This window comes from Piliocolobus tephrosceles, chromosome 6 (genome assembly GCF_002776525.5).
Source record: "Piliocolobus tephrosceles isolate RC106 chromosome 6, ASM277652v3, whole genome shotgun sequence".
Lineage (NCBI taxonomy): Eukaryota > Metazoa > Chordata > Mammalia > Primates > Cercopithecidae > Piliocolobus > Piliocolobus tephrosceles.
The window spans coordinates 99,986,421-100,013,235 of NC_045439.1; the positions used below are offsets into that span (position 1 = coordinate 99,986,421).

The 26,815-nt window shown below is 41.6% G+C and overlaps 1 protein-coding gene across 1 annotated transcript in view; it reads left to right on the plus strand.

Moving 5' to 3' along the window:
• The first annotated feature begins 5,107 nt into the window (after positions 1–5,107).
• The window catches only part of TICRR (TOPBP1 interacting checkpoint and replication regulator), a 53,067-nt gene continuing 31,359 nt past the window's right edge, over positions 5,108–26,815 (plus strand). The window contains exons 1-7 of the mRNA XM_023187148.3: positions 5,108–5,839; positions 12,319–12,598; positions 13,928–14,169; positions 15,337–15,571; positions 20,783–20,912; positions 23,176–23,315; positions 24,132–24,350. Coding sequence (XP_023042916.1) covers positions 5,183–5,839; positions 12,319–12,598; positions 13,928–14,169; positions 15,337–15,571; positions 20,783–20,912; positions 23,176–23,315; positions 24,132–24,350 — 1,903 coding nt within the window. The 5' untranslated portion in view covers positions 5,108–5,182. The remainder of the gene's footprint in view (positions 5,840–12,318; positions 12,599–13,927; positions 14,170–15,336; positions 15,572–20,782; positions 20,913–23,175; positions 23,316–24,131; positions 24,351–26,815) is intronic.

Consider the following 26,815-nt stretch of genomic DNA (forward strand, 5'->3'; position numbering starts at 1 on the left):
TACATCATTTTGTCGGTAAAATATTTCAGCATTTCTAAAAGATAACTTTTAAAAATGTAAACAACTCTCTCATTCTTTTTCTCTCAGTTTCATTTTTAATTTTTTCTATATCTCTATTACTTATTTATAATTTCAACTTTTATTTTAGATTCACGGGGTACATGTACAGGTTTGTTACCTGGGTATATTGTGTGATGCTTATATTTGGGGTACAATTGATCCCATCACCCAGATAGTGAGCATAGTACCTAATAGTTTTTCAACCCTTACTCCCCTCATTCCTTCCCCCCTTTAGTAGTCCCACTGTCTGGTATTGCCATCTTCATGTCCATGAGTATCCAGTGTTTAGCTCCACTTATAAGTGAGAGCCTGTGGTATTTGGGTTTCTGTTCCTGCATTAATTGGCTTCAGATAATGGCCCCAGCTGCCTCTATGTTGTTATAAACGACATGATTTTGTGCCTTTTATGGCTGCCTAGTATTCCACCCCCTCGTTCTGGAAACCCATTTTTCACTGGATTAACATTCACCAAATTCTCCTGATTTTAGTATTTTAGTCCTTTGGGGCTGCTATAACAAGATACCATAAACTGAGTGGCTTATCAACAACAACATTTTTTTTTTTTCTCACTATCTGGAAGCTGGAAGTCCAGGATTAAGGTACCAGCAGACTTGGTGCCTGGAGAGGGCCCACTTTCCAGTTCATAGAGGTTTCTAGCTGTGCCCTTACATAGTGGGTGGGGCAAACGAGCTCCCTTAAGTCTATTTTTTTTTTTTTTTTTTTGAGGCAGGATCTTGCTCTGTTGCCCAGGCTGGAATGAGGTGGTGCAATCATGACTCACTGCCCTGACTTCTGTACTCAAGTGATCCTCTTACCTCAGCCTCCAAACTAGCTGGGACCACAGGCATGTGCCACCACTCCTAGCCAGTTTTTTTTTTTTTTTAATTTTTGCATAAACAGGGTCTTGCTCTGTTGTCTAGGCTGGCCTCCAAGTCCTAGGCTCAAGCAATCCTCCCACCTTGGCCTCCCAAAGTGCTAGGATTATAGGCATGAGCCACCGAACCTTGGGCCTATTGTAAGGGCACTAATCCCATTCATGAGGGCTCTGCCCTTCAGACCTAATTACCTCCCAGAGGCCCCACCTCCTAATACTATTACCTTGGTAATTAAGTTTCAACATATGAATTCTAGGGGACTACAAACATTCCGACCATAGCATCCTCCTACCCAAGTGGCCACTCCTCTTGCCAACCTCTCATCTAGGCTTGGGGCTTTCAATGACAGCTGAATACTCATCCCTTTCAAATTACCTCTGTGCCTCAATTTCTCCCCAGAGCTCCAGGTTCATTATCTTTTTTTTTTTTTTTCAGATGGAGTCTTGCTCTGTCACCCAGGCTAAGTGCAGTGGTGCAGTCTTGGCTCACTGCAACCTCTGCTGCCCAGATTCAAGCGATTCTCGTGCCTCAGCCACCCAAGCAGCTGGGATTACAGGCATGAGCCACCATGCCTGGCTAATTTTTGTATTTTTAGTAAAGACAGGGTTTCACCATGTTGGCCAGGCTGGTCTTGAACTCCTGGCCTCAAGTGATCCACTGGCCTCAGTCTCCCAAAGTGTTGGGATTAGACGCATGAGCCACTGTGCCTGGCCCAGGTTCATATATCTAACTGCACACACATCTGGCATCTCTGCTTGGAGGTCCATTAGGCATCTTCAAACTAACATGGGTTAACTAGAACCTTTGATATTCTGCACCCTCCTTCCCATCACTTCCTCACTGAGTCTTCTCCACCCTTCATTCCATTTTCAGCCCTAAGCCTAGAAGTCATTATTCTGTTCTGCAATCTGTTTGCAAGTTACGTCACTTCTACATTCAAAATATTATATATCCAGAATTCAACCATGGTTCACCATATCCATCACTTGTACCAAAGCCACCATCATAAGCAGACCAGTGGTTTCCATATTTATTTGGCATTTTCCCTGATGAAGATAGAATTATACTTTATGTAATTTGAAATACATAGAAATAGAAGCTGACCCTGTACCCCTAATATATGTATATTTACTAACTGGCAAATTATATGCAGATACCTATTAATATGTATTATAAAACATAAAATAGAAATTTATAAAGGGTGACCTAAAGAGAAAATAGACAGTTTTTAAATGTCTTGCTAATTGTGATAGCTTCATACTATCATTTTACCTAACATCTCAAGGTACAATATACACTTAGGTAAGGTTTGTGATTAATTATAATAAAAATACACATTTCAAATAGCCTTTTTATTAATTCCACATTTCACTTGGACACAAGTGTAAGATTTGATCAAATTATCTTTTTTAATCTTAAAGTGTGGCTAACAAAGATCTCATACTAGGAAAACGAGAATGTCAGATCCACTATTTTCATATGATTTGCTTGTGATTGTATTGCTAATATTAATAATATGACTTCCAATATATGACTTCTTAGCAGGAATCTTGTAAAGCCACTTGTTCTTTTCTTCTTCTTCTTCTTATTTCTGAGACGGAGTTTCACCCTTGTTGCCCAGGCTGGAGTATAATGGTGCAATCTTGGCTCATTGCAACTGTGTCCTCCCAAAAAGATATGTTGAGGTCCTATACCCCAACATCCCCCAGTATGTGATCTTATTTGAAAACAGGGTGTTGTAGAAGTAAGCAAGTTAAAATAAAATCATTAGGGTGGGCCCTAATCCAACATGACTGGTGTCCTTATAAAAGGGAAGTTTGGACACAGAGACCGACATGCATAGAGGGAACATGATGGGAAGAGACACAGGAAGAACACCAAAAATTGCCAGCAAACATCAGAAGCTAGAAGAGTCAGGGAAGGATTCTCCCCTAGAGCCATTGGGGGCTGGAGGGGAGCAAGTGCATGCCAACACTTTGATTTTGGACATCAAGCATTCAGAACTGTGAGACAATTTTTGGGTTTGATCCTTTGTTACAGCAGGCAGCCCTAGAAAACTCAAACAAAAGAGAAAATTGTTGTACATGAGGCAGTAGTTGTTGAGGACTTTGACTGGAGAAGCCAAGGCACATAAAGGAAGTTGTAGCCGAAGCACATAAAGGAAGTTGTTCTGTTTCCAAGTGGAAACAGAATTACTCAACAAGCAGAATTCAGTGGTGTGGAGTATTGGATCAGTCTCCCTAAACACATATTCAGGTAATTGACCTTCATTCTTGGTCTCTTCTTCTTTCCAAATACCATATTCCATTGATCCTAGAGGCATATAATCACATCTCTGAAATCAGCCTGACTGTTGGCCAGCGAAAGGAAGTGTAAAAAAGTTTAAAAAAAAAATCACATGGAGAGACAATCATAGACAACTTGTGGTACACAATATTATATTAACAGTTTAAAAATATGCATATAAGTGCATTTCTATCTATATATAACTTCTATCTATATGATTATCTATCTATATATATTTTTGTTTTGTTTTGTTTTTTTTTTTTAGTAGAGACAAGGTTTCACCGTATTAGCCAGGATGGTCTCGATCCCCTGACCTGGTGATCCACCCGCCTCAGCCTCCCAAAGTGCTAGGATTACAGGCGTGAACCACTGTGCCCGGCCTATCTATATATAATTCTATATATTCTATCTATATAGCTATATATGATTTCTATCTATAATGCAAATCTACATGTAATTTCTACCTATATATATGTAGATAGAAAAGTTAGGGAATTCACTGCAGGTGCTGTTTGAGGTCCACTTTTTAAACCTAACATTACATAATAAAACACTATTTTAAGAAGCTGCACCAGGCCGGGTGTGGTGGCTTACGCCTGTAATCCCAGCACTTTGGGAGGCCAAGGCAGGTGGATCACGAGGTCAGGAGATCGAGACCATCCTGGCCAACATGGTGAAACTCCGTCTCTACTAAAAATACAAAAATTAGTCTGGCCTGGTGGCGTGCGCCTGTTGTCCTAGCTACTCAGGAGTTCAGGAGGCTGAGGCAGGAAAATCGCTTGAACCCGGGAGGTGGAAGTTGCAGTGAGCCGAGATTGTGCCACTGCACCACAGCCTGGGCGATGGAGAAAGACTCCGTCTCAAAAAAGAAAAAAAAAAAAAAAAAAAGAGCTGCACGATGCTCCCCTTGGGCGTGTACCACACCTTATTCAACCATTCCCAAACTTTGTTTCCTTTTTTTTTTTTTTTTTTGATGTTAAATAAACGCTAAGATGTACAGACGTCTTTTATCTGGTTCTCCCATTACCTTCTGCAGATAAACTCCTAGAAATTACTGGGGCAAAGGGAATGAACCTTTCATTTTTTTTGAGACAGAGTCTCGCTCTGTAGCCCAGGCTGGAGTGCAGTGGCGCGATCTCGACCTCAGCTCACTGCAAGCTCCGCCTCCCGGGTTCACGCCATTCTCAGGCCTCAGCCTCCTGAGTAGCTGGGACTACAGGCGCCCGCCACCGCGCCCGGCTAATTTTTTGTATTTTTAGTAGAGACGGGGTTTCACCGTGGTCTCGATCTCCTGACGTCATGATCCACCCGCCTCTGCCTCCCAAAGTGCTGGGATTACAAGCGTGAGCCACCGCGCCCGGCCGAACCTTTAATTTTTAATAAAATTTTTTAAATTACAGAAAATTAAAGCCATAGTCGTCGGATTCTACTTCATAGACGGTCCACAGAGATTTCAACCAGTTCGATTGAAACCATCCCAAATTCCCTCCCTGCACTAAGTTTTCCTCGGTCTTGGGAAACGTGGCCCCGCAGTCCGCACTCACGAGTGCGCACTAACGCGGGCCTCTTTCCAATGGGGAAACTTCTTGACACGCCCCCGAGGCACCACCTCTTTAAAATTTAAAACGAAGGCCCAGGCCAATGAATGCTAAGCTTCTCTCGGAACACAGAGACCCGCCCACCATCACTCCCTTCACCAATCAGACTGAAGTTTTCGCCACTGCCCCTCCAATCACCGCCAAAAATGGAAGTTGCTCTCGTAACTTACGTAAGGCAAGCAGCCAATAGGAGCTAACCTTGGAAACTAGCTCCGCCAATAGCAGCAGCTCCTGAAGAGCGCGGGAGCCTTTCGACCAGGGTCCCAAAGGAAAGCAGTGAATGGCGCTGGTTCCCTGAAGGAAGGGACTCAGGGACGGTGGCACGGGCCCGGACCGGGGCCCCGGGGCGGCGGCACGGCCGATATGGCATGCTGTCACAAAGTAATGCTGCTGCTCGACACCGCGGGCGGCGCCGCTCGCCACAGCCGGGTCCGGCGGGCCGCCTTGCGCCTCCTCACCTACCTGAGTTGCCGATTCGGCCTGGCCAGGGTCCACTGGGCCTTCAAGTTCTTTGATTCTCAGGGGGCGCGGAGCGGCTGGCCGTCCCGAGTGTCTGACTTCCGCGAGCTGGGGGCTCGCTCGTGGGAGGACTTTGAGGAGGAGCTGGAGGCCAGGCTCGAGGATCGCGCCCACCTGCCCGGCCCGGCGCCCAGGGCCACCCACACGCACGGCGCCCTGATGGAGACGCTGCTAGACTACCAGTGGGACCGGCCCGAGATCACGTCGCCCACGAAGCCGATCCTGCGTAGCAGCGGGAGGAGACTGCTGGACGTGGAGAGCGAGGCCAAGGAGGCCGAGGCCGCGCTCGGGGGCTTGGTGAACGCCGTCTTCCTCCTGGCCCCCTGTCCGCACTCGCAGAGGGAGCTGCTGCAGTTCGTGTCTGGGTGCGAGGCCCAGGCCCAGCGCCTGCCGCCCACCCCTAAGCAGGTGATGGAGAAGTTGTTACCCAAGAGAGTCCAGGAAGTCATGGTCGCCCGAAAAATCACCTTCTATTGGGTGGATACCACCGAATGGTCTAAGGTAAGGAAGGTTACAGTCGTCTCAGATAGCGTGCGCGGTGCGTTCCTTGCTAAGCAGAACTTGGCAGCGTCCTTAGAGCAGCCACAGACCCGGAATGAGACCAACATGACTATGGCTCCCTTCGGAAGGAAACAAATAAATAGGGACAGTTTTCACAACAAAATGGGTAGTTCCTCACTACCTACTGTTTAAGACCCCTCACAATTTGGGCCCTACCTGCCTTCCCAGACTTGATTTTCCTACACACTACATGTACTCTAACATATTAAAGTCCAGTCTAGAAAATCAACAGGTCTGGACCGCTTGTTTTGTGTTATGTGTGTTCTTCAATCTGCCTGGAATGCCAGTTCTCACTCTTCCAGGCCAGTCCTAACTTCACTTACCCTTTAAGGCTTACCCCAGTGACAACTGCTCAGTCCAGCGTCTGAATTGCTATACACATTTTTGTGTGGCACGTAACCCTTTCTCCATGTTTTGATTGTGCACATCTCTCACCCTCCATCTAGTCTAAAAATACCTCAGAGGCAGGCAGCAGGTTTTAACACAATACCCAGATGTGTGAGTGTGTATATATGTGTGTGTATATATACATATATGTGTGTATATATATGCGTGTATATATGTGTGTGTGTATGTGTGTGTGTGTGTGTGTGTGTATATATATATATATATTTTTTTTTTTTTTTTTTTTTTTTTTTTTGAGACAATCTATGTCGCCCAGGCTGGAATGCAGTGGCACAATCTCTCCTCACTGCAACCTCCACCTCCCGGGTTCAAGCGATTCTCGTGCCTCAGCCTCCCAAGTAGCTGAGACTACAGGCCCACACCACCATGCCCAAGTAATTTTTTTGTATTTTTAGTAGAGACCAGGTTTCATGCTGCCCAGGCTGGTCTTGAACTCCTGGCTTCAGGCAATCCACCTGCCTTGGCCTCCTGAAGTGCCAGGATTATAGGTGTGAGCCACCACACCCAGCTACCCAGATGTGTATTAAACATTGTAGGTATTCAGTCAGTATTTGCTGACTAAATGAGTAAATTCTTGCAAACTTAAAGTCTTACATGGCTAATTTGGATTTTTGTTGAAGTGGTGAGGCCCCCTGCTCCTGTTAAGTGCTAGGATAGGTATATATTTTTGCCTTCATCCTTCTCCTCATTGCACTTCGTTTAGTCAACAAATGTACATTGAGAAGCCAGTAACATTGAGTGCCTACCACACTGTTTGAGCTGCTGGGGACATGGTAGCCAAAGCAGGGAACAGATTAAACAGATAAGCAAGTGACAATTTCAAATCATGCTCTGGAGAAAATTAAATGGGGTGAGAGGATGGGAGTAGAAGGAGGTGGTTATTGTATATAGGGTGTATATAGGGTGATAAGGTTTTTTTTTTTTTTTTGGAGACAGAGTCTTGCTTTGTCACCCAGGCTGGAGTTGCAGTGGCACGATCTCAGCTTACTGCAACCTCTACCTTCTGGGTTCAAGCAATTCTCCTGCCTCAGCCTCCCAAGTAGCTGGGATTACAAGCGGGTGCCACCACACCTGGCTAATTTTTTTGTATTTTTAGTAGAGACGGGGTTATCACCATGCTGCCCACCCTGGTCTCAAACTCCTGAGCTCAGGCAATCCGCCAACCTCAGCCTCCCAAAGTGCTAGGATTACAGGCGTGAGCCACCACGCCCACCAGGGAAGGCCTTTTTGAGCAGATAATTGAATGGTGAAGGAGGAGGAACTCAAAGGTAGGTAAAGAACATTCCAGGTGAAGAGATGAGCAGGTGTAAGGATTTCAGCTGGAAATGAACTTAGTTTGTTTCAGAAACAAAAAGGCAAGGAGTGCTGAGACCTAGTAGGCAAGGGGAGCAGTGTGAGAGGAAGTCAGAAAGCAGGAGAGGCCGACCTGTAGGGCCAAGGTCAAAAATGTGGATTTTGTTCTAATTAGTTAATGAGAAGTCTTTGGAATGTGGTTTAACCAAGTGAAAGATGCCATTCTGCTTAATGGAAATACATATCACTAACCCAGGAGTGAGTTAAATTGCAAGATTACAGATGGAAAATGAGCAAGCATTTAAATAATGATATGGTGTGTTAACATTTTCAAAGTGCCTTCACATACAAAGCCCGAAAAAGGCGTGGCAAATGCAAAATAAGGCAGCAGTGGTTTGTCAAGAAAAGGAAAGGACAAGAAGTGTTTAAGGGGATGATAAACATTTATGGGAAAAATGGAATCTTAGAAATATTAAAATTTAAGGCAGCCAGTCAAGCCTTAAGACACAGTATACAATATATTGCTCAGTTTGAAACAATTCATATCACATCAAAAACTTTCTTCTGAGATTGTATTTTGTTAAATATTGGCTAGAAATAAGTTAGATGGGGCTTAATGGGTCTTGGAGATTCTCTCACTTTTTTTCTCTTTAATCTCTCTCTCTTTTTTTTTTTTTTTTTTTTGAATAGCATTGAAATAAGTGGGTTGACTGGATATTTTTAAAGATCCTTTCCAGGTCTGACATACCGTCGACTGAGGGGATGGGTCTTCTTTGAGGCTTCCCTTCTTACATCTGCTGTTTCCCCTAAGAAAATGCCCATCAGATACTCTTAAGCTTTTCTGGAATTTTCTTCTGCTGAAGATCTAGCATTTCCTATTCAAAAACCTGCCCAGCCATGCTGGGCAAAAGGAAGGTTTAGGCTGTGTCCTTGGGGACTGCTCTGTGCAGGAGTGGAGAAAAGAGAAGAAGAGAAAATTCAGGTCCTGCCTTGGGGAGCGCACAGTGTGGGAAGTATAACTGGGAGAAACAGAACTTGCACTTACATTGGAGGTGGAGGGATCAAAGCGCATAAAACAGGATATCATATTTTCTAAGACATAGGATAGAATGGAGGATAAGAGACCTCTGACACATTTTGAACTTTATGCCTTAGATTTATTCAACACATATTTGTTTCATACCTGCCAGGTATGCTAAGGAATCAAATAGATGTAGTCCCTGCTCTCTTGGAGCATATAGTCTAGTGGACATTTACCGATCCCCAAATTTGAAACTACCACTAGCACATGTCTGTCACTTATCCTATAATATACATACGAATGAAAAATGTGACCATACTCTGTAGTCTACTGTTCGTATTTTTGTTTTTGTTTTGTTTTGTTTGAGACAGAGTCTTGCTCTGTTGTCCAGGCTGGAGTGCAATGGTGCAATGTGGGCTCACTGCAATCTCTGCCTCCCGGGTTCAAGTGATCCTCCTGCCTCAGCCTCCCGAGTAGCTGGGATTACAGGCACGTGCTACCACATCCGGCTAATTTTTGTATTTTTAGTAGAGACAGGGTTTCACCATCTTGGTCAGGCTGATCTCAAACTTCTGACCTCAGGTGATCCACCCCACCTCAGACTCCCAAAGTGCTGGGATTACAGGCTGTTATTTTTTTTTAATCACATGTTTTGCTATGGTTTGAATATCTGTCCCCTCCAAAACTCATGGAGTAATGAGTGTCATGGGAGTGGGACTGGTGGCTTTATAAAAAGAGGAAGAAAGTATTCAGCTCACTTGCTCAGCTCCCTCGCCATGCTTTGCCCTGTGCTGCCTTGGGATTCTGCAGAGTCCCCACCAGCAGGAAGGCCTTTGCGAAGTGCAGCCCCCGGCCTTGGACTTCTCAGCCTCCATAACTGTAAGAAATAAATCCCTTTTCTTTACAAATTACCTAGTTTCAGCTATTCTGTTATAAGCAACATTAAACAGACTAAGGCATGCACACATTACCTTTCATAGAAACTTAATGTCCTTTTCAACACTTATTAATAATAAGTTACATCTTCACCCCCCACCCCCGCCCCCCAAGACAGAGTTTCGCTCTTGTCACCTAGGCTGGAGTGCAGTGGTGCGATCTGGGCTCAATGCAACCTCCACCTCCCAGGTTCAAGCGATTCTCCTGCCTCAGCCTCCCCGATAGCTGGGATTACAGGCACCAACCACCACACCCAGCTAATTTTTGTATTTTTAGTAGAGATCACCCTGTTGACTAGGCTGGTCTTGAACTCCTGACCTCAGGTGATCCACCTGCCTTGTGGCTCAAAGTGAGGGGTGCTGGGATTACAGGTGTTGTCCGCCACCACCAGCCATAAAGTTACATCTTAACCTTTCATTTTATTAGCAGGGTTTTTTTGTTTTCCTGGCTGGTCTTCTGGCTGAAACAGTTCCAACAAAATTTTTTGCGTCCCTCTGGCAGAAAATCCTAATCAGGATCTATGGCGTCTGAACTAGGTTACCATTCTCTCCATAGCAGTGAACACAGATATAGATACATGGATGGTAACAGCACATACTAATTAATTGGTTAATCTAATACAGCATTTTCCAGATTGATACGCATAACTGAAACAAAAGTTTAGCTAGATTAGAAGGTAATGTGCTCCCATACATTGTTTATCTTCATTACATGGGATCTTTTGTTTTTTTGTGTTTAATGCTGATCATAAACCCACTCAATTAATCCCTCAGAGAATCTATCAAAGTCCATCAGATGGTCATGATCCGAATTTTAAAAGCAGTCTAGGCCAGGCCTAGTGGTTCATACCGGTAACCCCAGCTTTGGAAGGCTGAGACAGGAGGATCTCTTGCACCCAGAAGTTTGAGACCAATCTGGGCAACATGGTGAGACCCCATCTCTACAAAAAATACAAAAGTTAGCCAGGTGTGGTGGCACATGCCTGTACTCCCGGCCACTTACTCAGGAGGCTGGGGCGAGAAGATTGCTTGAGTCCAGAAAGTTAAGGCTACAGTGAGCCATGTTCATGCCACTGCACTCCAGCCTGGGCAACAAAGCAAGACCCTGACTCAAAAAATAAAAATAAATGAAAGCAGTCTATTCAGAGCAGTCCTGGGTTCTTGTCTGGTCCATCGTTGCCTTGCTGTGACCATGGACGATACCCTGCTTGTCTTTGAACTTGACTGTAATGGGAAGTTTGGGAATGACCTAGTTAACTTTCAATACCCTTCTAGTTCTAATTCCTCACATTCACATAGCAGTTTATAGTTTATAATTGTTAACTGGCATGATGAGCATATTCTAAGGGGTGTGCTCCTCCTTCATATTCATAGTAACTGAATATTGTTGTTATACTGTGATGCCATGTTAAATATTTTATGTTGGCACTGTTTTATTCACCCCACCCCTCACTTCAAGATCCTAGACATGGCACATAGAGGTTGCTCAATAAAAGTTTGTTGAAAGAAGGTTGACTGAAGAGTCAGCTGTGTGTGAAGGAGTGAAGCAGGGCTTTTTACAAAGAAAGCAGGATTTGAGCCAGATACAGAAGTGTAATAACCATTCAGTTGGTGAAGAAGGAAGGGGAGGCACAGGAAATATAAATCAGCAAAAACAGGGAAGCCTTAAAATATGGCATGTTCAGGAAATAGCAAATGGTTCAATATGTCTAGAAGGAGTGGGAATGGATGAGGGGTAGAAGATAATGTGTACCAAAAGGTGGTTTAGGGTTGGATTGTGAAGGGCTTTGTGATTATGCTGAAGAGTTACTTTATTCTGGAGGCAGTGGGAAGCTTTTCAGAATTTCAGAGAAGTAGCACGTGATCAGAGAAGTGATTTGGAAGAATACTTAGAACACCATGGAGGAACGATTAGAGGCAGAGCACAGACTTTACAGGCTATGGTAAGGGTTAGGGCAAAAGACGCGACGAGGCCTCAGTTTGTCTGGCCTCTGCACAGGCCTGTGGGTGGGCAAGTCAGAGCGATGGCCACCATCTAGGGGAGGTGCTCCTGCCTCACTCCCATGACACCTGGCCATTATTGTGTTGTGCTGTATAGGACATAATTATTTTTATTAATAGGCTGGGCACAGTGGCTGACGCCTGTAGTCCTAGAACTTTGGGAGGCTGAGGCAGGCAGATCACTTGAGGTCAGGAGTTTGAGACCAGCCTGACCAACATGGTGAAACCTCGTCTCTACTAAAAATACAACAATTAGGCGAGCACGGTGGCACATTTCTGTAATCCCAGATACTTGGGAGGCTGAGACAAGAGAATCACTTGAACCTGAGAGATGGAGGTTCCAGTGAGCCGAGATCATGCCACTGCACTCCAGCCTGGGTGACAGATCAAGACTCTGACTCAAAAAAAAAAAAAAAAAAGGTTATTTTTATTAAAGTATAATGGTTCTATGTTCCTTCTAACATTTTATAATCTATACCCAGTGATTTGTGAAACTTCTTTTTGTTCCTTGACAAAAAATGTAAATGAGGTACTATTGTTACTAAATGAATACTTTCTCAAAGGCATAGTAGGTAGTAATTTGTTCTGGGGCTGCGCAGTAGCTTGATGCTGACCATTATTTCTGTTTAGCTCAGCAAATACATTGGTTGTGTAATTCGACCCTTTAATATTGGTTTCAACTTTACTTTCTCCTGATTTCCTTTACTTTTATTTATGAATGCCTAATTTGTAGTAACCTAAGGTTGTTTGTCATTTTATTTGAGATGTGGGAATCCCCAGACCACCTTGGATACTGGACTGTTTGTGAACTGCTCCACCATGGAGGTGGCGCTGTCTTGCCATCTGAATCTTTCAGCTGGGATTTTGCTAAAGCTGGGGAAATGCTGCTCAGGAGTGAAATAAAGCTGTCAAGTGAACCTCATCTCTCTCCATGGATTTCAATGCTGCCAACTGATGCCACTTTAAACCGTTTGCTCTATAATTCTCCTGAGTATGAGGCCTTGTTTCCACGGATGGAAGGAATGTTATTTCTCCCTGTGGAAGGTAAGCAAATAATATTTTAAGGTTTTTTTTGTAAATCTCAGTTACATTAATTTCTTCAAAGAAGCTTTTTAACTTCTTTGGCATTTCTCACAGCCCAGGCACTCAATGAATGCTTGTCATGAAAGAATTAAAAGACATCAAGGCAAAATCAGAGATACTGTAGGAAAGATTTGAACTCTAATTCAGTACAACTGCCAGCCTGTGTACAAAAAAAACAAGTGAATGATTGATTTAAAAGTTTACCAGCTATTCCCAAAGCAGGGTAACATTATTCAGGTGCCCAAGCACATGGGTATAATATTTCATTGCCTCATAGAGGAGACTGATAAATTGAAGACCATAGAGAAACAATGGTCAACTAAAATAAGAAATAAATTAGTCTACAGAAACCCAGAATGATGTCTGTTACCAGGAAAAGCAAACATGTTGGAATCTTCATTAAATTTGTTTCACCTTATGATTTGCTATATAGTAAATTTCATTTCTGAATACACTGTATAGTCACAGAAATAATACTGCATAGAGATATATACATAAAACTGTGTTGTACATTATGTGCAGTTTAAGGAATTTTCAAGAGTAGTTTATGTAATTTCATTACACAGTCTTTAGAATTTAACCTCCTCATAAGATACAATGCATTGTACTTTATGGATTTAAGAAGTGGTATCTTCTTTCTCATAAGTAGTAAACATTGCTTGAACACCTATTTCTTTTCTTTTCTTTTTTTTTTTTTTTAAGACAAGGTCTTGCTGTATCACCCAGGCTGGAGTGCAGTGGTACGATCATAGCCCAGATCACGGCTCACTGCAGCCTTGACCTCCTGGGCTCAAGGGATCCTCCCACCTCAGCCTCCCAAGTAGCTGGGACTACAGACATGAGCCACCACACCTGGCTCATTTTTGTATTTTTTGTAGAGATGGGGTTTTGCCATGTTGCCCAGGCTGGTCTTTGACTCATTGACCTCAAGTGATCCTCTGGCCTTGGCCTCCCAAAGTGCTGAGATTACAGGCATGAGCCACCATGCCTGGCCTTCAATACTTATTTCTAAGTCATAATTTCTGAGAAGTTCTGCCATTACGTATTGCCTTTGTAATTCCATTTGTTTATAGCTTTTTCTATAGAGCTAAATGAACTTGCTGTGATGGTGTGGCAGTAGAATAAGGGTTGAAGTGTTCAACTAAGTGACAGTATCTCAACTGGCAACTTGATTTTTTTCTTATTGTTAATAAATCTCTTTTTAGTATGTATTCCTTATATTTGGATTTTAATCTTTTTTTCTTTTTAATTTTAATTTGGCATTCTGGTCTAATTAATCTTTATTTCTAGCAGGCAAAGAGATTCAAGAAACATGGACAGTCACCCTAGAGCCCTTGGCCATGCATCAGAGACATTTTCAGAAACCAGTCAGAATTTTTCTAAAAGGCTCTGTGGCCCAGTGGTCTCTCCCAACGAGCAGCACTTTGGGCACCGACAGCTGGATGCTACAAAGTCCAGAGGAGAGCACAGCAACTCAAAGGCTGTTATTTCAGCAGCTGGTAAGCAGGCTGACTGCTGAAGAGTTACACCTGGTAGGTATCCTCCACACAGGAAGTTATTCTTGTCTAACAACATACTGGTAAAGTGAAATAAGTGTGTTTATAAATGCCTTACACAATATAGTCTTAGTAAAACTGATTATGCTTTTGCAAATAATATTGTCGACATTATAGTATCATGACAGCAATGTTCATTAGACAAGAAATAACTTATAAAATTGCATGTATCAAGAATCCAATTAAGTTAAATTATATTCACATAGGGAAGAAGGCAGTTGGCCAGATGGAGTGCTTATGTTAGGGTAGTAATGTGATGAGTGATTTCTCATTATTTTTTAAGTATTCTGTTATATATATACTACTTTTATATAAGTATTTAAGAAAAAGCTGCTACACAGTAAAATTAGGTATAATAGTATAATAGTTGTGTAAGTATATACAATGTAATATAATTGTCTGTGTAACTCAGTAGTTGGACAGTAGTTACACAAATGTAGAAATGTCTTCTGAAAAGGAACATATACATATCCAGATTTGATTTAACGGTGATTATTATTTTTAAACTACCAGCAAATTCCTTACCTTACTTTGTCTTTTGCCTTCATAGTCTCAGAAGGGGTCTCTTTTCTGGTTCCCATTGTAAAATATTCTGGAGAAAAATAGGGTAGTCTTTGGACAGATGCTGTTCTAAGAGTTGTGTGCTCTGAGGAAAAGAGCACTGGATTTGGGAGTCAGTGATCTGGATTAGGTCTCAGCTCTGCTGCCTACTGTATGTTCTGGATAAATCTCTCAAGTGGTATTTCTGCCTCATGGTTAAGTACATGGGTTTCAAAGTCACATATGCTTGGCATCTTAAGTAGGTGGCTTTAACAGGTTACTTCTGCCTCAGCCTCAATCCTTCCTTTATAAAATGGGGATAATAATTATTTTACCTCAGGGTGATTGTGAGGATTCAGTGAGCACATAGTAAATACCTAGTAAATATTCCTGGTAATGTCAGGTTTTACTTATTTGTAAGTAGAAATATTAGGACTCTGTGATCAATAAATTCCCTTCTACCTCTAATAATTATCAAATCTATCTTTTTCATAGTTTTCGCGTTAATAATCATTGGAAAAATGATTATTCTTTTAGTACACTGCATTCTTCTTTAGGCATATTGACAATAATATTCTCAACTAATTAGAACTTCTCGCATAGGTTGCTGATGTGGACCCTGGTGAAGGCTGGCCCCCCATCACTGGAGTTATTTCCCCGCTCTCTGCCAGTGCTACAATCCTCACTGTGTTCCACACCAAGGAGGCTGAATTTCAACGACATGTTCTCCAAACAGCTGTGACTGACAGCCCCCGGGACACAGCTTCCCTTTTCTCAGATGTTGTGGATGGTATATTGAATGAGACTCATGATTCACTTGCAGATACTGCTTCTGCTGGTAAGCTCCTAAACCAGTAACTAACATAGTCTAGGGTGGTTTGCAGTCTTTTCCAGCATCGGGACTTTTTCACTGTACAGTTAGTAGAACCCCAATATGTTATAACACAGATAAAAGAAAGCTACAATACTTCAGGCAGTTTAAATCATTATTGTTTATAGAATTCCGTAAGTACTTCTGAGGAGGCTGCAGGTTCCATGAAACCAGTCTGAAATCGAAGTCATGGTTTTTAATATATTTAATAAATACTGTGTATAAAACTGTAGTGATTCGATCTACCCTGCATTGCATTGTTACTACTAGCATTGCAACTAAATGCATTGTTACTACTAAATCTACCTAGCATAAATAAGGTTTGTATCATATTAGGATTACAAACTTTATTTATGCTAGGTAGATTTAAATGTCAACTTGATATTTCTTTAATTCATTCATTTATTCAACAGATTTGAGTACCTGCTGTATGTCAGGCACTGTTTGAGGTACTGGGACTATATTAGAGAATATGGACAAAGATATCTTCCCATGGAGCTGACCATCTAGTCAGGGGAGACAAAGCAGTAAGTCAGGAAAATTACGGTTTATTCTAAAGAGACAAAAGTTATAGTAGTAAAGCAGGAACAAAGGAATGGGGTGTGTTAGGGTAGGGAGGGTTGCAATTTTAAGTAGGGTGGTCAGGGAAGGCCTTGCTGAAAAAATAATATTTGAGCAAAGGCATGAAGGAAGTGACGGCAAGTAGTTGCTGGTAGAGGCAATAGCCAAGGCTATTAGAAATAATAATAGCCTGCTTGCATGCTGATGAGATAATATGGTAAAAATTAATGCAGGGGATAGAGAGAATTGTTGGTTAGAGGGCTTTGAGGAAGTGCAAGTGGAGGGGTTGGTCTTGGGAACAAGCACAGTTCATCTGTGACAACTGGGGGAAGGCAAAAATACAAGGGCTGGGATGCCGAGTTGAGTGATGTTGGTGTGAGTGTACGGGGTTCTCTTCTGATTGCTTCAGGTTTTTTAGTGAGTTAGGAAGTGACATCATCAGCTGAAAATGAAGACTTAAGGAGATGCTGGAGACTGAGGAGAGAGGGGAGGAGGAAGCAGCTGGTGAGAGGGTGAAGATAGCAGGAAGGTGGAGGAAGGTTGCTGGGATGGTCGTGAAGGTAAAGTGAGATCCATCTATGGGCTTGCCTTCCTCCAACCACATTCACCAGCTGGCGCAGCTGCAGAGTAGGCAGGGAGCTGGATTAACCAGGGTTGGGATTTTCCCAAATGAGGGCAGTAAAGCTAGAGAGGGGTCAGGGATTCAAAGGTGTGAACAGGAAGAGATTATAGGATTTGTCCATGGAACAAGGCAGGGTAAGGAGGAAAGTGAGGACAACAAGGACAGGCGATCAGATCAGTGGGTTGTAGGGGTCTCAGGATTTCTGGAGCCAATGTGCTCAAAGGAGAGAGTTAAAAAAATAGATGGAGGTAGTCAGAGTGGGGTGCTTGAGATCATAGACAGTGGTGACCAGGAGGAGAGAGTGACTGAAGGAGGGCAACGCACCGGGGCACCAGAAGCGAGGAATTCAAGGGGACAAAGGCCAGAGTGTTGGTAGCATCAAATGTGTGTATTGAAATTATCCAGAGTTAAGACTGAATAGTACTGGAGAGACTGATGGTGGTGAGTCGGGAGCTAACAGTCTTTGAGGAGTAAGGGGGAATGATCCAGGCTTATTAGATGACTATGAGAGTATAGGCTTTGATGTGAGACTCAAAGCTGGGTTTTTGTCATTATTTTCAGCAGGTAGAGGGAAAATGATCTGGAAGAGGCAAGGAGGATACCAGTCCACCTCAGGGCCAAGTGAAAGAAGAGCTTGGCGGGGGAGCAGTCAGTTCTCTCCAGCGCTGCAGGGGAAGCAGTGTGTTCAGGGCAGGAGAAGATGGAATTGAGGATATAGGGGATTTTGCTGATGAGGGTCAGTGAGTTCCAGAGGGCAGGGTGGGAGGATTTTATGTGTGGAAGGGCTGGGCCACGGTGACAGGATGGGAGACGGAAGGAGCAGTGAGGCGATTCCAGTGGGCAGACTGGAGTGACCTGGGGGTCTAGGGCTTCCTATGATGGGAAAAAGCAGCTATCAAGGGGATCATGAGATTAATTCCTGGTGGTTTCAATGCAGCTAATGGTGCTGAACCTGTGAGTTTGGAGGGTAAGAAGGGTGGGTGGCCCACCCACACTCCTGCCCATGTAGGCGTGGAGACTGCAAGGAGGGCATCTAACTCCAAGGGCCTAGGGCTCCCTCCAAAGCCCTGCCTGGGAGGCCAGTGGAGGGTGGCCTTGTTTCTAGTGTGGGGCTCCTGCTTGGCATTTGCTGGAAGAGGTGCAGGTAGCTCTGTGAGGGGTACTCTCTCTCCATGCATAGGGAGGCTTGAGACTTGGAGGCCTGAGGCAGGTATGTCTAGCCTTTCTGCCATAATCCAGCATACAATGACTTGAGAAGAAACTATCATGTCATATTTATTCTCACAGACCTTTACTGCCCTTGTCTGAATTTTGTAATATAACAGCAGATGCAATTATAGGCATTTATGCTGTCATGTGATGTGAAGTTTCTTTTGCTTGTTTAAAAAATTCTACAAAATCTTACACTAAAAATAATAGCTTTGGGAAAACTACAGTTGGGGCAGACTTCTCAAAATCTTTGGTATTGATAAAAACTAAGGCAATCCTGGGTGTGGGGACACATGCCTGTAATCCCAGCTCCTCGGGAGACTGAAGCAGGAAGATTGCTTGAGCCCAGGAGTCCAAGACCAGCCAGGCAACATAGCAAGACCTTGTCTCAATTAAAAAAAAAAAAAAGTGCAATCCTAGTAAAAATTATAGTTTGATTAAAAGACACATTAAATTCATAATAAGTAAACTCCATAACAAATATACCTTATCCCTTAAAAGAAAGGTGAAGATGGCATGATGGAAGGGTTGAGGCTGTGGTATTATGGAGACAGGGGCCAATGACAATGATAGGGAACTACATCATAAGCACTTCCACGAAAGTGCATGTGGCCAAACAGCCAAGGAGAAGAATACGCGTTGAAAGGGCATAGTCGGCCGGGCACGGTGGCTGGTGCCTATAATCCCAGCACTTTGGGAGGCTGAGGCGGGTGGATCACGAGGTCAGGAGATTGAGACCATCCTGGCTAACATGGTGAAACCCCGTCTCTACTAAAAATACAAAAAATTAGCCGGGCGTGGGGGCGGGCACCTGGAGTCCCGCTACTCTGGAGGCTGAGGCAGGAGAATGGCGTGAACCCAGGAGGCGGAGCTTGCAGTGAGCCAAGATCACACCACTGCACTCCAGCCTGGGCGACAGTGAGACTCCGTCTCAAAAAAAAAAAAAAGAAAGGACGTAGTTTACAGCACTGTGCTCCTCTGGCTGTTTGTATTTAGTTGTGTTTGTGCACTTTGAATTCAGCTGCTGCTACTTGGTGGTATAAAATATAGCACATTAGGAATGATCACATAACCAAAGCAACATAATACTTTGTACTAATGTCACTACCTTACTTATCAATTGTGTGTAGGCTATTTGTAGAAAGTTTTGTATTGTAGAACAGACTGTATCTTAACTATGTATATAGCCTTGGAAGCAGCTCAGAAAACTGTATTTTGGAATTTGGTAAAGGAAGAACTGCAGTATTTTACCAGTACTCTGCTGTAGCATGGCCCACAGTTTCTTCCAGGTTATAAATCAGTGTGCCGGCTTATTGTCCAGTCTCCCCACCGTGCTCCATCTGGGTGAGAGCCTATTCCTGCATTAGAACCTAGCCCAAATACTGCGTTCTCCATGAGACCTTCCTTGCCCATCTAGACAGAGTTAGCATGTGCTAACATTTATGCATATCTCCATGACTTCACAAGAGTGGACCTACTCTTCCTATACTGGGAGCTCCTTTGGAAGTAGGCATTGTATTTATCTCTGAATTCTCTCACTGAAAGAAGGCCTAAAACTTGGTTGTCTCAATAAGTTGGAATGCATTTTAAGTATTTGGGTTTTTTTCCCCAAGACTTCATTAATGTCTAACATTTCATTTGTCTGGGGTCTTAGATGGACCTCTCAGAATTACAGAGTTCACTGAAATTTCTGTTACTGTTCCCCCAACCACCTCCTCCATCAGGCTTATTTTAAGAGAGCCTTCTACCCTTATATTCTCCAACACAGAGCCATATCTTCCTATTTCCAATTTACCTACTCAGTGCAGCAGAATTGTGATATTCTGCAGTTTTGTTACTGTATATTTATTCTTGTACAAAGCCATTTTTTTTTTTTTTTTTTTTTAGACTGAGTCTCGCTCTTTGCCCAGGCTGGAGTGCAGTGGCGTGATCTTGGCTCACCGCAACCTCCACCTCCCGGGTTCAAGCTTCTCCTGCCTCAGCCTCCCGAATAGCTGGGAATACAGGCACCACCACCACGCCCGGCTAATTTTTGTACTTTTAGTAGAGACGGGGCTTTGCCATGTTGGCCAAGCTGGTCTCAAACGCCTGACCTCAGGTGATCCACCCACCTCGGCCTCCCAAAGTGCTGGGATTACAGGCGTGAGCCACTGTGCCCAACTGTACACAGCTATTTTTAAGAACAGGACTAGGCGCGGTGGCTCAGGCCTATAATTCTAGCACTTTGGGAGGTCAAGGCAGGCGGATCACCTGAGGTCAGGAGTTTGAGACCAACCTGACCAACATGGAGAAACCCCGTCTTTACTAAAAATACAAAATTAGCTGGGTTTGGTGGCACATGTCTGTAATCCCAGCTACTCAGGAGGCTAAGGCAGGAGAATTGCCTGAACCCAGGAGGCGGAGGTTGCGGCTTGTGAGCCGAGATCATGCCATTGCACTCCAGCCTGGGCAAGAGTGAAACTCTGTTTCAAAAAAATAAATAAATAAATAGAAGAACAATATATATTTTTAACCTGGTTAGAGGAACATTTCAGAAATAAGATGAGAGGATTATAGCCAGTAATAACAAAAGATTTTAAATTGTGTCTGTACGTTTTTCAGTAGCATTTTTTATTTACCATGTAGGTCTGTAGCAGTTTGTGGTGCTGGAGAACAAATGTTAACCATGCACTTTGTATGTCCTTTGGAGGGATGCAGTCAGTCCAGGGGAAGAGCAAGTGCTTAGAATTCTCTGCTTTGGTTCTCATGCGGTTTCCTCTCCTGCCTCTGTTCCTTTGCTACAATAGCTTCTCCTGTTCCAGAGTGGGCCCAGCAGGAACTTGGCCACACCACTCCCTGGAGTCCAGCTGTTGTGGAAAATTGGTTTCCTTTCTGTAACATCAGTGGTGCCAGTTCCAATTTGATGGAGTCATTTGGGTAAAACTTTTTTATATCTCTGAGTATTAATTATTAAAATCAATGTTCAGTTATCTGCATTTGTTCCTTAACAGGCCACATTCTCTGAGTACAGTCTAATAATATTAAAAACTAATTACAAAAATAAAATACTCTCATACTTAGTATATATTGTGAGAGTATGTTAGATAATATGTTAACAATATATAAACATATACATGCTAAAAATTCTTTAAAATTTACCAAAGTAATCCATCAAGTTAAATAAAAATACTCCCTTATATTATGGAAGTGAGAAAATATTTATAACTAAGTATCAACGTAAATAGAAAACAGCAAATTTGAATAATGCAGCTGAATTTATACTTAAAGAACTATTTGCAGACTATTTTTGTAAAGAAAAAAGTTATAACCAATTACTAAGAATCCAACATGAGAAATAAACAAGAGAGTAACCTCCACCCTACAAAAGAAGGAAAGCAATGAAGATAAGAACAGAAATCAATTAAATAGAAAACAAATAAATGTAAGTGATCAAGAGAAACAAAAGATGGTTCTTTGAAAAGCCAAATAAAATAATCTATAGCAAGATCAAGCAATTAAAAGACAAACAATATTAGAAATGTAAACGATATGGCAGAAATTCAACCTATTATTAAGATGTATGGTTGACATTTATTTTCTCCACATGGATACCCATTCAATTGTTCCAACACCATTTGCTAAAAGACTATCTTTTCCCACTAATTACCATGGCACCTTATCAAAAATCAACTGGCCACCTTTGTGCAGATTGATTTCTAGACAGAATACAGTCCAGAAACTATGTTAATACCACATTATCTTCAATATTGCATTATAGCAATACCATATACTGTAGCTTTATAGCACCAGTCACTAAATTAGGTAGTATAAGTCCTCTAAACTTTGGTTTTGTTTTTTTAGAATTTTTTTTTTTGGCATTTTAGATGCTTTGCATTTTCATATAAACTTCAGAACCAGCTTGTCAGTTTCCACACACACACAAGTCTGTTGAAACTCTAGGAGTGCATTGAATCGTAGATAAATCTGGAAAGAACTGACATCTTAACAATGTTGAGTCATCCGATCCATGAACATGGTGCAGCTATCCATTTATTTAGGTCTCTCTTTAATCTCCCTCAGTGTTTTGTAGTTTTTAATGTACAAATGTGGCCCAAGGTTTTTTTTTTTAATTATCTCTAAGTATTGTTATGAGGTGTAAATATTGAAGTGTTTGAAGATAGTATGATTGTCTTTATAGAAAATCCAGGCCCAGCATGGTGGCTCACACCTGCAACCCCAGTACTTTGGGAAGCCAAGGCCAGCGGACATTTGAGGCCTGAGGTTCAAGACCAGCCTGACCAACATGGTGAAACCCCGTCTCTACTAAAAATACAAAAAAATTAGCCCGGCATGGTGCCACATGTCTGTAATTCCAGCTACTTGGGAGGCTGAGGCACAAGATTCACTTGAATCCAGGAGGTGGAGGTTGCAGCGAGCCAAGATTGTGCCACTGCACTCCAAGATGGGCGACAGAGCACCAGCCCACTTAGGGAGGATTAACCTGCTTCATACTGACTGTATGGATGAAACCGATAGACCCAGCATGTATTCCACCCTGTAATATCTGTTCAGCTAATGTCACCATAACTTTCTTCCACTTTTTAATCAGATATATCAGATAATGGAAGGTATTAAAATACAAATAACACATTTTGAATGTTGTGCCATTTTCATAATTTCATTAATGACATATTTAGCTCTAGGTGGAAAAGCATTTAATAACTAATCACCCCTCCTGCCTGCCCTACTTCCTCCTCTTCTCATCAATCCCAAATTAGTTTATTACAATGTGAAAGAATTATTCGAAGTCATTGCAATACTTACTACAATGTATTAACATCATTTTTTACTTTGATATATGGAAACTGAGTAAAAAATAACTATGGAAGCCTGAAGTGAAACAGTTGCCATAATTAGACTTGTACCCTAATTCATGAACAATCCTATTAATAAAAGTCAATATTATATGTAATAGTTAATGGTTTTGTGAACAAGACAGCTTTGGTTCCTGCATTCGTTCAAATCAAAAATGAGAGGAGAGACATTTTCTCTCCTAAGAAAATATATTTTTGAAGGCATCTTGTGGGGACATCTTTTGGTTAGCTTTTTAGAGGATAGTGGGTATTTCAGTGTTGTTTATTTCTAAAGCATTTTGCAAAATTAGAATTTTGGTTTTATTGTAGACATCTTTACTTTATAGGTCATTACAGGCTGCCTCAGCTAATAAGGAAGAGTCTTCCAAAACTGAAGGTGAATTAACACATTGCCTTGCCGAGCTCTACCAGAGAAAATCTCGTGAAGAATCCACCATAACTCATCAAGAAGACAGCAAAAAGAAACGTATGCACCTAGAAGGGCTGTTTCTTAAGGCATTGTTTTTTGAGACTACATTTTAAAAGATTGGCATTTCCTGAAATGAGGTTGAAATGGTAACTAAATAAAGAAGGGCAAATTTTTATAATTAAATTTTAAAATAATTACATTAGTTCAATAGTGATTTTTAAAAAATCACCCAGTCTTATCTAACGAATAAACCATCTTCATTTTTAATTATGATAGAAATTCAAATGTAACTTTGTGTTCTGCTTATAAGTATTTTTTCTTTTGCTACCTTGCCTTTTTAGATACTATTCCACCTCATTAACTAAATTTACAAAATTCTCATGTTGAACATTTAGATTGCTTTCAGTTTTCATCATTATAAATAATACTGTAGTATACATTATGCATATAATTTGTTTTTTAAGTAATTACCTTAGCAGTTTCCAGGAACCAGTTACTGTGTCAGGGTATGAAAACTGGCTCTTTATGTAGATTGCTAAATTGTCATTCAGAAAAGTTTCGTCACCATTTTTGGTGGCCATTGGGTAACAACAAAATAAGTCTGGCATTTGCCTTATGGGAAAACCATCCATTGAGATGTTTAGTTCCAATCCAATCACATAGAGATGTTTAGTTCCTAAACTTTGGTTAAAAGAAAGGTTCTCTTTCTACTCTGTGTGTGGGCAGAAAGAGATGCAAGTATTTCCTAATTCAAATCATTCTGGAGGGATATGCTTCATTTTGATATTCTTTCACAGTAATCTGAATTAAAGTAGTTCTTGATTCCACAGAAGTGGAAGGCAATTTACTTTCCCTCCTCTGATGTTTTGGTAGGAGGTGTCCCTCGTACTCCAGTGAGACAGAAGATGAATACCATGTGCCGTTCCTTAAAGATGTTGAATGTTGCAAGGCTCAATGTGAAGGCCCAGAAGTTACATCCAGATGGCAGTCCAGATGTGGCTGGGGAGAAGGGAACCCAAAAGATACCCAGTGGGAGAACAGTAGATAAATTGGAAGATAGAGGAAGAACACTAAGAAGTTCTAAACCTAAAGGTATTCCTCTTAGTCTATAATTTACTCTTTTATACCTTCTTTTTTAAAAATAAATTTTAATCATACCCTTAGTTTATTGACTATCTGCTACATGCCCAAAAAGGTGTTATGGTGAATACAGTAAATAATAAGATAATGTCCTATTCTTAGATTTATGATCTAGCTACAAAGATAAAACAAATGAACTAATAAACAAATATACATATATATGTGTATATATGTGTGTGTGTGTGTGTATGTGTGTGTGTGTGTATATATATATAAAATGAACTAATAGAACTAATAAGAGAGCCAAAAGTCTAAAACAGAAAATACAAGCCCATTTGGGAAGTAAAGTCTAGACTAGGAGTTCAGACAGGGAAGATAAGGGCTGGATAAGCTGTGGAGGCTTCTAGGAACCACTGGAGTCCAAGCTAGACTTCCAAGAATGGGCAGAGTTAGAAGACAGAAAGATAAAAGAGCATTCCAGGTGGAGAATTAGCATAAGCAAAGTTACAAAGAAGAAGGCCTATGGCTTGGGCATAGGACAAATGGTTAAAGAAGTTTTACATTTGTGAATAAAGGGAGAAGAAAAAGGGTTTATGAGTAATCTAGGGCTAGGTTATTGACATCTTTCAAAGGTGGGAATAATTTAATCCAGCAGCTTCTATTTTCCTATTTTTTTCTTTCCTTTTTAAAAAAATAATAAATTGAATTGTGCTGTGTTTTGATGTCATCTCTGAGTTCTTTTGAAAATTCTGGAGTGGGCTGGGCACAATGGCTCACGCCTGTAATCCCAGCACTTTGGGAGGCTGAGGCGGGCAGATCACAAGGTCAGGAATTCGAGACCAGCCTGGCCAATTTGGTGAAACTCCATCTCTACTGGAAATACAAAAATTAGCCAGGCGTGGTGGTGCGCACCTGTAGTCCCAGCTACTCGGAAGGCTGAGGCAAGCAAATCGCTTGAACCTGGGAGGCAGAGGTTGTGGTGAGCCGAGATTGCACCACTGCACTCCAGCCTGAGAGACAGAGCAAGACTCTGTCTCAAAAGAAAAAAAAAAGAAAGAAAGAAAATTTTGGGGTGTAAGTTTTTTTTTTTTTTTTTTTTTTTCCTGTGGAATGTGAGAGCCATAGATGATAATCAGTTTGAATGAGACAGAACACCTTTAGTGGGCTAGTAAAAGTGTGTGAAATGTGATTGATACATGCAAGGGAAGGCAGAAACAACAGTACTGAAGACAGTGTGGTGGGAACTTAATTTCTGGACTAGATTTTGTCCAGAAATAGACCTGCACAATAGTGGGCAAATGATTTTTGACAAAGATGCCCCAGTACTTCCGTGAGAAAGAGATAATCTTTTCAATAAATGATGCTGGAACAACTAGATACCTTTATGGAAACAAATTAGACCTTACTTTTAATAGTATTTTGAATTCCTGCTATTTTATGTCTAATATTTATGCCTTCTGTCTCTCTCTAATTGCTCAATCTTGCTATAGAATTTTGTTTTATTTCACTTTTCTTTTTTTTGTTTTTTGAGACAGAGTTTTGCTCTTTTTGCCCAGGCTGGAGTGCAATGGCACGATCTTGGCTCACTGCAACCTCTTCCTCCTGGGTTCAAGTGATTCTCCTGTCTCAGCCTCCCTAGTAGCTGGGATTACAGGAGCATGCCACCACACCCAGCTAATTTTTGTATTTTTAGAAGAGATGGGGTTTTATCATATTGGTCAGGCTGGTCTCGAACTCCTAACAGGTGATCAGCCGGCCTCGGCCTCCTAAAGTGCTGGGATTATAAGTGTGAGCCACCGTGCCCGGCATTATTTGGCTTTTCAAAGAACCATCTTTTGTTTCTGTTGATTGCTGCTGTTGCATTGTCTATTCATTTCTGTTCTTTATGATTACCTTTCTGCCTTTATTTTTGGGGTTTACTCTCTCATAGTACTTAATGTGTTGGACCCTTAGCTAGTTAATCGTTTTTAATTTATCTGCTTTACAAAAATAATCACTTAAGTCTAAAGTCTGTACATTTTCTCTTTAAGTATAACTAACTAACTGCATTATATATTTGCTATTTTCTATTTTCATTGATACTTACTTATAAGTATTTTCTGACATCCATAATATTAGGGAGTGTTTTATAATTAGCTTTGAAATTTTTGGACTGTGCTCAATGTGGTAAGATTGATTCTTTAATATTTGCTGAAACTGACCTAATGTGTGGTCAAGTTTTGTTAATATTCTATGTACACTTGAAAATAATGTGTATTCTCTAGTTGTTGAATATCTGGTTTTATACACGTCCGTACATCAAATTTATTAATGTTTGAATATTCAACATTTTTAGTAATTTTTTTCTGCTGCTTTTATCTATTACTAAGATGATTGTATTAGTCTTCCACTATTATATTGTCTTTGCTCCTTTGTCAAAGATCAGTTGAGGCCAGGTGCAGTGACTCATGCTTGTAATCCCAGCACTTTGGGAGGCC